This window comes from Lutjanus erythropterus, chromosome 11 (assembly GCF_056507025.1).
Source record: "Lutjanus erythropterus isolate fLutEry1 chromosome 11, fLutEry1.hap2, whole genome shotgun sequence".
NCBI classification, from domain to species: Eukaryota; Metazoa; Chordata; class Actinopteri; order Lutjaniformes; family Lutjanidae; genus Lutjanus; species Lutjanus erythropterus.
The window spans coordinates 26,816,099-26,829,015 of record NC_139327.1 but is presented as its reverse complement, the minus strand read 5'-3'; the positions used below and the strand labels follow the sequence as shown (position 1 = coordinate 26,829,015).

The following is a 12,917-nucleotide window of genomic DNA, read 5'->3' as shown; positions in this document are numbered from 1 at the left end:
TTATTTCTAAACATTACATGCAGATGTTAATGAAGCAGAATGGCTCAAAAAACAAGAATAGATGTTATCGCACCAAACATTCAACACATGGAGTTAAAAGCTCTGTGAAGAGTTATGTTATTTAGCAGCTCAGTTTAAATCTGTGAGAAAAAAGACAGAAGCACACAGCGGTGGAGTGGCTTGATGAAGAGATGCAGAGGCATGTAATGAGGCCAAGTGAAGCCTTTTTCCTTTCCTGTGAGTGCAACATTAGCTCTGATCATTATTTATCACAGCAACTCAGTGCATTTTAAAAGGTCTATATCACTACACAACACCAGTAAATCTACCACTGAATGTGTACAAGACAAGTGGGAAACGCTGGGAAAGTGGAAAGTCTGTCATTATGAGCTTAAACCTTGAGACAGATTTGTCAATAAATAACGTGTTTGAACTTACTGAGGAAACCTCTCCATCATTCCCTGTGGCCGCAGCCGGAGCTGCAGCTGCAGCCGCTGCCTCCTGAGCTGCTGCCTTCATGGCCGCTGCCTTCCGCAGCTCCCGGTTGGCCTGCAGGGTGGAGAAGTAGTTGACGGCCGCAAATTCAATCAGAGCCGAGAAGACAAAGGCAAAGCAAACAGCGATGAACCAGTCCATGGCTGTGGCATATGAAACTTTGGGGAGGGAGTGGCGAGCGCTGATGCTGAGTGTTGTCATGGTCAGGACCGTGGTGATACCTGCAAACAGGGAGGAGACAGATGTTAGGATTGTTGTTTGTTTAATCTACATGGTTAGAAAGCTCTCAGTCACATCCTGGTGTGGACCAAACAACCATACACTGTTGGTTTGTGGTGTGAAAGGAAATTAACCAACCACAGGACTTTATGATAGCAGATATGTGGTTTTAGCAGAGTAATAAAAGCTAAGCTACTTATAAATCCATCTGGTGGTCGTGACATCTGTTTAGTGATCGTACAATTGATCTATATAAGCCATATGTTCATGCAAATCATTTGGTAAAATGCATTTTAGCGTGGGTATTTTTCCTGATTTATGGGTCAAAAGCCGTTAAAACTGCTGTGCTTTTGTCCAACTTGGCGTACTTTGTCAGTACATTAAGTCCATTAAAAAGTCTGTAACAGCAGTTCCACAGTAATAAGCCCAGAATCATTACTGTACTTCGATTTGTCCTGCCTCTACCTGTTAGTCGTCATTCATAACATGCAGAATTTTGCTAAAAAATACTGTCCAATAAACTAGTTACATTTAACTAAATGTTTTCTCCTCTTGGTTAATTTGTAAAGAGTCAGTGCAAGGAGGAACAGGACCAGAACTAAAATGCAACAATTAATCATTTTTCCCCAAATAAACCAAATTGGACCAAATTAACCAAATTACAGTTAAAACACCCAGAGAAAGTAAACACATGTTTTTACCAAAATAAGTGCTGTTTCGTTAATTTTAGATTAAGCCCTGTGGTACAATGAAATCTTGTTTTTTGTCTTTAGTGTTCTAGTCTATTTATTTAGCTTTTTCTTGCTTTGGTGACCCTTCTCTGATGGGAACAAAAACATTTAAGTCCTGTGCACATTATGTCTTATGTGTCAGGATAAACATTTTAGTAAAACATAACAAATCCTGTACATAATAAGCAGGTATACATAATACATGGATGGACAGTGGTTATTTACCATGAACTTTACCCGCAGTGTTGGGAATAATGATGTTGTGCGTATGTGAGTGTTTGTCTCTGTTTCTAAGAAACTGTCATATGATTAAATACCTGGAAATGTATGTCAATGAATAACAACGGCGATGCTTGATTATGAGAGACTGTTGCAATCAGCTTGAATTGGACACACAAACACACACACACACTACACGCTACACTACACATTAGAAAACAACTTAAGGATAAATAGCTATATTCAGTCTGACAGAGTGTCTTCTCTCCAAATCAATAGATCAAATCTACCAGGTCTTCACACCAAAGCTATTTTATCATTTAAGTGACAAACAAAACTGGAGCATCTCTTTGGAAATTACCATTTCAACTCTCTTTGCAAAATCTACCATCTGGCAAATAACGTCTGTGATCATTTCAGCATTGCAGAGATGATAGCAGTTAAAACCCTCATGTCTTCAGTAGGCTATTTATTAGACCACATTGCTGCAGAGCTGATTCAAAGCTAGTTCCTGGCGAGGTCTTGTCATGTACTGTGGAGAATCATTGACACACAGGTCTGAAAACTATCAATACTAAAGTGAGTGTTTATTGTCCAAAATTGGTGTATTCCCATCACCAGTTTACTGAAAAAACACATTTTGATTTTCTGAAGACTCAATTTATGAATAAAAATCCACAAGATGCACAGTGTGTGAGATTAATTTGACTTAGAGTGTAGATGCTAATTATATTTTCATCCTAAAGAGGCTAAATTTGAGTTTTCATGTTTTCTCTTTCAATGTAATACTGTAGCGTGCATGACATAATTATATATAAACTGAAGCTTTGGATTGAGCGTTCTGTGATGACAAAAGTAATGATAGGATGTTGGTAATGGAGGAAAGTGGAAAAAGCAAATTTCTACACAGGATGCAGTCTATTAAAGTCAACTATTGATTCAAATTTTAGACATGCATGTTAAAGGAGGAGTTCTGATTTTTTGAAGTAAGGTTTTATGAGGTACTTAGTCATAATCAGTGTATTATTTACAGTAGATGGCAGCCAGCATGACCCCAGTTTAGAGAAGCAGCAGAAATACCAGTGTAGGAAGCTAAAGAATGTGCTCCTATGGGCAGGGTCCTATGGGCAGGGTCAGCCACCTAAAAAAAGGCCCACCTAAAAAAAAAACTATATCAGTTTAAGTGTACATTCATTACGATTAATAATAATATTAATATTATTCGATTAATCAATAATATTTAATAATATCGTCACCTTTTTTTATTTAAACAATTCTAGTAGCACGTTAGTTATGTGAAACATTAATTTATGAAGCACAAACAATTTAAACAAGCAGAATAATAAAAGAATATTAAGGTTCTCATTTCAATCTGCCTGTTTTTATTCAACAATTTCAAATGCAGAGCAATCACTGCCATTTCTAGTCTAACAAGACCAAAAAAAATCGAGACAAAACTTGTGAGCTCCAGAGAAATGGTACAAAAAACATACATTGACAGTTAATAAGTTTTTATTTGGTGAACGTAAATCATTCACGCCCTTAACCTTTAAACACCAAAGTCACATAATAACACAAACAACTGATGGCAGCGGTAGACATGCAGCTCTGTGTTCTGTGGGGTAAAATTACAGTTTTTGAGAAATATTTGACTTATACAGCGGTGGTTTCCAGCTGGGAAACACTGTCTGATGGGTAAAGTGGTGAAAATATTGTAAATCTAGTGTACACTTAACTGATTTTTTTATGTGGGCTCTTTTTAGGTGGCTAAAATATGTTTTGTTGCTGACGCTGTCCACAGCAGTTCATTGCGTAGCTTCCATGCCGGTACTCCTGCTGTTTCTCCAAACTGCAGACCACCATCTACCACCATTACTGAGTATGAATGAGTACCTCATACAACCACACTTCATCAGTGCCAAACTATCCCCTTAATGCTCGCATAAATTATTAAATAACACCAACTTATTTGAACAGACAATAGATATTGTAATTAAAGGCAGTGTATTAAGCACTTATTAATCACTTGGGTGGGACATGAGGGTGTCAAAATAAACAGGTTCTTGTCTGAAAAATTATATGATTACAAATAAAGCAACACAATATACACATTACACACAATTCATACTGAAAACAGTATAAAATCGCAATCATTAACTGTAATTTCATGTAACAAAATTGTGACAAATGCCAACAAATCACATTGTGCACAAAACTGATTGTCCTAAGAATATCTCTGACACATGGCAGGAGCTCTGTTTCATGGCATGTAACTAGAATGTCAGGCCATGTGGCATTTCAGCGGAGTAAGGTTTGCCAAAAAGTCACTTCAGTGGATGCTAATCTGTTCATAAGCAGACTAACCCGTGCCCCCGCACTGGCACGCCGATAAAAGAGACCAAATGTCTGTAAACAATCTTGAGAAAGCCATCCAGTAAGATGACCAGACGCAAGCCACAAAGAATTTGCTAATGTTTTCGCTGTTAATAACTATCTCACAATACAAGCTGTTAGTGAGATGATGGAAAGATAAACAGACGAAATAATGGATGTGTGGAAAGATGACGATAATAGATAAAAGAAGTGTCAATGGATAGGTGGGAGAGTGAAAGCAGCATGGTTTTTGATGTCTTTCTCAGGTGAAGAAAGACAGCAGTAGGCTTTTTAGTCTTAATGTAGTCAGTCAAAAGTTCTTCTAAACTTCTGGCCATGGCTCCAGATTGAAGCAACAGGAACAAGGGATCCTTTGAGTACAGACTCAAAGAATCAAAAAACACGGAGAGAAGAACAGTATAGATCTGAAGGCATTTATAAATCCTCTTGGAACCATGATAGTTTGAGAGCAGTGTGGACCACACAAAAGGTCCATGGCAGGTGCATTTTAGAGGCACTTTTGAAGTGTCAAACTATCAAAACATGCCAACAAAAAATAGATTTGAAGGGCAATTTCTCCTCTAAAAAAGCCTCTTACTCACTAGAAAAGGATTTTCCTTCGTCTTGCCCAGATTCCATTCTTATTAAGTCAGAGAAAGATGCTGACAATGAACATCTCTTTTAATGGCCCATTAACAAAGTACATATCTAATTCACTTTCATCAAGCTAAAGCAAGCAGGGAAAAGGGGCCATTGAACACTGCTGTCCATGCTTTTACCAAATGTGCGCCGTAGTTGTCCACATTTCATTAGCAGCGTAAGAACTTATGGGGGATTTAATGCACCTAATAGTGTCTCAGAAGCATTTTCTACACACTGCTTCAGCAGCAAAGGCTAACAACTCTCAAATACGAACTCCTCCGATAGCCAACCAACGCCGACTGTCTCAAGCTCGAGCACAAGTTAAATGATTGCAAACTGGGAGGAGGGACACAGGAAGAAAGCCCTGTCAGGGTGGGAGGGAGAGGCATGAGAAAGAGAAAGAAAGCAAGAGTGTAGGAGGGAGGAGGGTGAAGTATAAAGACAGGATAGAAACAAAATGCTCGGGGCATTTATGTGCTTTTATAGGGAAAAAAGCAAGGTACAAATTAGGCCACACTCAATTAAGTCTGTGAGACTTGTGCTCAAGGGACTTTCAGCTCTTACAGAGGTTGTTGACAATCCAGCGCGCAACATCCTATGACTTAATGTATTATCAGAGTGGAGCACATCCATATAGAAATTTCTTTTTTTTTCTTTTCTCCCTCATTTTCAGCTTTCTATCTCACATACGTCATTGACAGCATCAATGAAACTTGCTCAGATAATGGCTTTTTTGGACATGTCTCTTGCTGTCCTTTATGTCAGAAAAATATGGAACTACATGCTCCGAGTACTTCAAGAGCCCTTTAAACAAACTTTATCACAGTTTGAAGATAAAGTTAAGCCTTTTGTAATAAAAAAAAATCCAATATGTGGTATTTGATTTTTTTCTTTATAACCTCTTCTAAAATACCCAGTGCGTCCTGAGCTCACCCAGAGCTCAGCCTTTTTACAGCCAATCCAGACAATGAGCAGTTTTTTATCCTCTACCCAATATTGAGTGAAATGAAAACAGCAGGACGAGCGAGGTTAATGAGTTGCTACAGATGTGCGTTTCCGCATGGGGTCTCGACTTCCACACGAACACTAATGATTGGGAAGTATTCTCTGAAGAAGTGCGCAGGCTTCGTCGGAGCGCTGGCTCACTTCCAAAGACAAACGCAGACTCCAGAACCATAACCTACAAGGGCCAGCCGTGTTGCTCTGCTCAGCTGCAGCTTGTCGGAAAATTACGGGGAAAATTCAATTAAAAAGGCTAGAAATTTCTCCACAATTCCAATACACTTTCCCCATTTTTTTCCTCTCTGCTTTGTCTCTGTCTTTTTGTCTCCCTCATTCCTCTCTGTCTTTGTTCAGTGTCTCTCACCCTCTCTGCTCCCGAGGCGAGAGCTTGATGGCAACTGTAGCGTAATGTAATGTGAGCAAGCGGAACCTGTGAGTGCTCGGATGAGGGCCAAGTAAACATCCTCCCTCTCTCGGCCCTTGCATGACCAATTTCAAAAAGGACATTTATTCCCAATTAATTCAGCTGCACCACAGTGGAGGAGGAATAGAGATAATAAAGAAAGGTTAAAACGTGTGGTGATGACTGCGTCTGTCTTTGTTCTCTGAAGGAAAGGTTGTATTTCTAAGAGCGACTCTTTGCGGTTTAATCCAATCAGAGTGCAGTAAGTAAAGTATGTTTGCTCAAAGTTTGCAGAGCTAGATGCACACTGGGGTCAAGCAGTGGGTGGCGAGTCAGTAAATCCAGAGAATCTTCATTTGAGTTTTGGAGAAAAAAGAGATGAAAACTTGATGTACATAGAAAACTAAGACTCAATGGGATTTTTGATTGTCAAACCATACATTCAGTCTAAAAATGTTTAAATAACAAAAAAAAAAAACAGGAAGCCTTGCCTATGTGAATAATTTCTAGAAAATGAAGTGTTCATCCATCGTGCAACATCCACACAACTCAAGCTTATTTTGTCTGCAGTTAAAAGACACACCTTCAAGCGGGTAGCCCTGTTGTAAGGGAGATGCACATCCCTGCCGAGCCAGGCTGATGTGCCCAGTCAAAATGAGTCAAGCCAACCCAGCACATGTATGGAAAAAGGGCACTAGACCATAATGTATCAGAGACACAGCTTTAAAAATTTCTAACTGACTTGTTCTAGTCACTGAATTGATGTGATTTACATTTTCCCCCACATTATAGTCGTTTTTAAGTGATTGCAATCATGCACAATGACAACAGAGAAAACTGTTGTTGTCAGAAAAAAGGCCTCCATTATCTGCAAAACCATTTTGTTGTAATTTTTGGCAGCAAAAATGAGAGCAGTCCTGATTTCCTCCACATGATTATATTCCAGCATTAAAGTAATGTGCAGCATGTGTTCTTGTTCCTTTTGCTTCAGACTGCATAAATGTCTTTCTTTTGAATTAAAAATAAATAAATAAATAACATTTTTACAGTATGTAAGTGAAGTGAATTTAAAGAAGGCTTACCAAACACAGTCCGAGCTGGAACTGATTCCTTATTAATCCAAAAGGAAACTTGGGCCAGGATGACAGTCATGATACAGGGAATGTAAGTCTGAATCAAGAAGAAGCCCATTTTTCTTTGCAGGTGGAAGTGGACAGTCATGATGACGTATTCACCTGACAGAGTAAAAAACAGACATTTGTGTTTCTGTTGGTGGCAAATCAGCAAGTCATTACACACAAGAAGGACTGACAATGTCATGTAACATCTTGTTTTGTGCAAGAATTGTAATAATTACTATTTAGTCTTTGATTTAATTATTAACAACGGCTATAATACTTGAACATTCTGCTTGCATGCAATTTCTTTTACAAGATAACTGCATGTTTTTAAAGATACCTTGGTTCAAAACAAAAACTCTTATTTACTGTTCAAGATATTACATAACCCCAGAGAGCATCACAACAAAAACTCAGGATGGGAAATGAGAACCTGAACTGTTGAGAACCAGTTACAAATGATTTGATCAACTGGACTCGTGCACCTCAGAGTTTATCAGTTTCTTTTGTCAACGCCATCATGTTTCTCTGACAGTAACACATAAAAAAACCCCAAAAAACAATGACTTCAAGCTTGTGCATTTATGCTGCTGGAAACTTGGCAACAATAAGGATTCATGACAGAGAGGAAGAAACAGTCCAAAGCGTGGCTTCATTTCACAAAGACAGTGCCTGTTTACAGTGTCTGTAAAATGATCATTTCAAGTGGAAACACCAGCAATAGGAATGTCATGTATTTGACGCTACGGTCAGGTGATGACAAACAGACAACAGTTAGCTCTCAAACTACAGCCATCTCGACTAAAATTGATCAGGAATCGGTAAGGGAATCGATAAACAATCATACCAGAACCAATAATGGCACTGGTATCAATAAAATCGTTTCAGTTCCTATCCCTGATAAAAACATGACACACATCACCTCAAAAGTTGAAACCACATTACTTATTTAAATATGCGGCTGAGAGCTCAACACATCTGCAAATTGGACTGGACTCACTCAGTTCGGCTCACCTGTATTGGACTTTAGCCTCTCGCTCGACACTGTCTGACCGATGAGGTCGTACTGCAGCAGACTGGATGATTCCTGTGGCACCTCAACGGACGACAGAGGACCTTTTTTCCAAGTGTATACGATCTCACTGATAGGGTAAGCGTCTAGACAGGATGGATAAAAGAGCTTTGTAAAAACCTCCACCGTTTCATAAAAGTGCTTAGTTTTAAAATAAACTAATTCTAACACTGGTTCCTAACTGGAAGCAATGTGAACTAGCAGGTGAGCAAACAGCAGATTTTTTCAGTTTTTCCAAATGAGGATTTCCTAACCTGCTTCATGCATCAGCGAATAGGCTACGTGATGTTTCACCTGTTTGAAAAAAACACTCGGCCTGGTTCTGTTTTCCAAAGTTTTTCACACCTGTTTCACCTCCAACCTTTTTTTTTGGTCAGAATCAATGCTGACATCCTTGATGTTTCTGTTTCCCTGCCAGACAGCAGTCAACAGGGACAACGAGAGACGAGAGAAGCAGTATGTCTTAAATGATATAGAGCAATCGGATTTGGAGGGAAAATGGGGAGCTGTTCAGACACACAAGTATGTAAACTAAAAACAAAGTTGACTTAAGAAAATTACTGTAGTTATGAATAAACAATGTAGACACTAACTCATTCATCTCCAGAGGGAGATATCACAGGCACGCCGCTGTGACATAGTTCGTAGTACATCTTTTGCACACAATTTACACAATCTGTTCGCTCACTTGCTGTATTTTAGGAAGCAGCGACACAAAGTGCAAAGAAACTTTGACACATCAAGAGGATAACAGACAGGCTTAATTCCACAGGGCACGGTTGTCTTGCATTACGTTACATCAAGCTGCATAGAGCAGACTGAGTGGGCAGGAAGTCAGACAGAGAAACAGCATAGAGAATCCAGTCAATTTTCAAAATAAAATACCCTGTGCAGACTTGTGATCCTAAAAACAGAAAGAAAAGATGTAACTACCTAGCCACCTTACCCATGGTAGAAGCACTGAAAGCAAGGAAAAATAAGTAAATCAACAAAAATTCGAGCAAGTCAGCATAATCAGGCAGGCAAAACACTCAGCCTCTGAAATGGAGACATGTGGAGGAAAAATCGAAACCGTGGTGCAGATGCAACGTGCCCAGGGGAATCAACATGTCAACTTAAACTGCTGAACAATAAACTGACACATTATCCTTGAAAAAAAATGTTTGCTTTTTTTGAAAATTTGACATAATGCTACCATCTTTCAAGGAGATGGGGCAAATTCTTACTGCTGATTCAAATATACATAAACTGAACGAGAAACTCCTGGCATAGATTTTGTTTTACAGTTCCCCAAACGCACTGTATGTGACGCTTCAAATTGAAATCTTTAAATATATGCTGTCAGATTACTCTGTCAGTCACTTGCTCAGTGACAGAGTGATCATTTGAGAGTGACACCATCTGTCAGACCAGCGAGGCTTAACAAAAAAATAAACTCACAACTCCCAAACTTGAGTGGGCAGGCATGGCCGTCCATCGGGAAGTTCATCAGGCGCATGGGGCACTCCGCATTTATAGTTAATCTGTCAGAATAGAGAAGAGCCGGAAGGGGCGTTTGATTTATATTTGATGCACTGTTACTTGCTAAGTAATGATTACTGTTTTAAGATGGATCTAGTGAGTGTGGTGCGATGTTGTACAATGGCAAACGCACTTAAACAAAAAAAATGTATGGTTGATGGGTGAAATTAATATGGAATTATTACATGTGATATTATAGCAATATATCATATCCTGTTGGAGAGAAATGTGTAGCTGTGCCTCTCTTAAAATATGGATTAAATAAAGCTCTTGAACCTAATCATTTAAAGTAAAGTTGATCCACTTAAATAATCATTTAAAAAATCTGTTTTTGGGCCATCAGTGACTCCAGGGGAATAATTTTTCATGCTACATATCTCCTCTTGGAACAAAGCTGGAGTCATGTTTGTTTGAATTGCTTTCCAGGCCTGTTTTCAGTATCAGATGGCACATATCTTGTTTTTTTGGAATGGCACTCCTCATTTCTTTTCATGTCTGTGCATATTTCTTGGATGCTGGTTTGTTTGATTTGCCTTCCAGGTCTGTGCTCTATTCCGGTCTTGGCTGGGTTTGGATCTCACTGTCCAGCTCCTGTTTACCTCATGGTGTAGAGGATAGTTCCGTTCTGCATGATGCGGAACAGCTTGTTGGGGGTGGTCATGTTGTGCGAGATCGACCTCTTGCCATTCCGGAAAAAGGTGTCCGGCGTCCAGATCTTGCTGACCATCAGGTTGTTGAGCCGCAGGATCTCGATGGGGCCCTCGAATTTCAGCCTCTCGTCGATCCAGGTCTGACGGAAGAACACGTCCATCGTGTATTCCTGGATGGGAGTGAGAGTGTGGGTTAAGGATTTGTTTACTACTACTGCTACTGCTGCCACTTCTACTGCTGGTGCTGCTTCTGCTCATGACGCTACTATCTCCACTACCCCCGGAGAGAATGGCAGATGGGTTTGTGAGCCATGGTTTCATTGGACCTGCTGGATAGAGGACTGGCAATGTGATTTTTTTTTTTTTCATTTCTGGACTATCCTACTATTCCTGCCAGTACGTGCTTATTTATAAACGAAATTTAACTATTGTTGTTTATTTTGAGGGAATTAATATGGGATTCTGCAGGACGCAGACATGCTGTCATTTCCTAAAAATAGCCCCAAGATGATTTACTTTATCGTCTCTATTAAATTCCTTCAAAAGACAATGCAGCTCAAACAGATGCCGAGACATAAAACATCTTTTTGACTGATGATAAACTCAATAAAGCCAACATAAACTCTACAATACTAGTCTGTCCTGAATGCATTTAGATCAAATGGATGGCCTTGCTGGTTGCCCTGAAGAGCCTTTTACATTCCTCTCTATAGAACGTATCACATGGCAGTTCAAGTAGGCTTTAGATGCAGCGAGACAGTATCTAAAGCCTAAAGCCTAAACAGTGTGGAGTACAACCGACGTGCAGCGCTCAGCCTATCCCATGTCAGGAATGGCAAACCTATCCCGTCCCAACATCAGCCACATCTCTCTCTATCGCTCGCTGCCTCTCTGGCTGGGGGATTGTCAACCAGATTAAAATCCTAAGCTGCACTAATGACATCCTGCCCAAATGCTGGAATAATGAAGGCTGTGAGAACCATGACTTGATGCTATATGCACAGAGTTGCCGGGAAAACTGTATATATTCTCTTTTGTGTTCATACGTTTGTGTTGAATTTGTTGAGAAGTGATGGAACGCATGCATGTGTATGGCAGCCAGTGAACTAGCCTGTGTGTGTGCAGCCTGTATGAGTGTTTCAGCGGTCAGTATGGTTTACATACCATCTCAACATCTGAAACAGGTCCAAAGCTGGTGACAAAGATGTCAGTTTTGACCTCTGTAACAGGACCTACAGCAGGAGGATAAGCAATTGCTTTCATACAGACAAAATCAACAACTTTTTCAGACATTTGAATGTTTTTTCCAAAATGAAATATTTAAAAAAAATAAGCTATATTTAACCTATAGCCTAAACAAGGAGCAAAATGACCACTGAGAATCAAATTCGTTTCACAAAAAAATAACATGAAATTTATTTTAAGTGGATTCTAAAACTCAGTTTCCAGTTATTAAAAGACAATTTTGTCATAATTGTATAAATTAAAATAAACTGTATTTTTTTTTATTATAGCACAAAACTGAATGAAAATGAGGCACACACACAACTACTGAAGTTAAACTTTGTCTTCTGGGAAAAATAATAATTTAAAAGGTACTATCGTATAAAAACAACATGACACGGTCATTAGCATACCTCCAAATCCAGGTCGCAGCCTGTTGTCATAGCCGTCCAGTAATCTATCCAATATACGCGTGATGTTATCCAAATAGATACTGGTCTCACTGTGCTGATTTCCCCAAACACTGCTCGCACTGTAACTAAAGTACACATGCACTATTTCAACAGAGAAGAAAACAGCTGAAAATGCAGACTTTCTCAAATGTACATCTATCCACAGTCTCTCCTTTTGCCGTGCGTAAAAGTCCGAGAACATGCAAGAGAGAAAAGAGTTGTCATACTCACCAAGACAGAAATAAGCAAGTTAAAAGGAAAGCCATGCCTCGCAAACACCCCACAACTAGAAATCCCTGGTCAACTTTTAAAATCAGCATATTCCATATTCCTTTAGGAGCATGATTAAAAAAAAAAACGCGGGTCAGGTCTTCTTTTAGTTGTGAACCGTGCGAGGATATCGCGCCAGTCCAGCACGACTTGACTTCCCCCTCTAGTGCGGTTGCGCCCGCCTCAGCCTGGAATCGCTCAGTTGGAAAAACCTGAAGAGTTTTTAAGAGAGTGAAGAGGAGGGACGAGGGGGGCATTAACATTAATCGAACAAGGCATTTTGCGAGAAATGCGCCGGTCTCAAGTGTAGAAAATGTTTCTGTTTTTATGGGAATAGTGACGGTTTCTGTGCCTGTTTGATTAAAGGGCGCTGAAGAGAAAAGAGCGATGGAGAGAAATAGAAACAGAGAGAGATGGAGAGGGGAGGGAGAAGTGGAGGAAGAGAGCTTGCACAATACAGTACTATCATATCAATGGACAGCATACCCTGTGACCTTTTGAATGCTGTATAATTTTTAAATGATAT

General features: G+C 39.6%; 1 protein-coding gene across 1 annotated transcript in view; it reads right to left on the bottom strand.

Moving 5' to 3' along the window:
• gabra6b (gamma-aminobutyric acid type A receptor subunit alpha6b) overlaps positions 1-12,629 on the bottom strand; it is a 35,672-nt gene extending 23,043 nt beyond the window's left edge. The window contains exons 1-8 of the mRNA XM_084730353.1: positions 12,353-12,629; positions 12,083-12,207; positions 11,610-11,677; positions 10,395-10,615; positions 9,715-9,797; positions 8,217-8,360; positions 7,167-7,319; positions 439-716 (exon numbers count right to left, since the gene is read on the bottom strand). Coding sequence (XP_084586479.1) covers positions 439-716; positions 7,167-7,319; positions 8,217-8,360; positions 9,715-9,797; positions 10,395-10,615; positions 11,610-11,677; positions 12,083-12,207; positions 12,353-12,441 — 1,161 coding nt within the window. The 5' untranslated portion in view covers positions 12,442-12,629. The remainder of the gene's footprint in view (positions 1-438; positions 717-7,166; positions 7,320-8,216; positions 8,361-9,714; positions 9,798-10,394; positions 10,616-11,609; positions 11,678-12,082; positions 12,208-12,352) is intronic.
• Between the last annotated feature and the right edge of the window lie 288 nt (positions 12,630-12,917).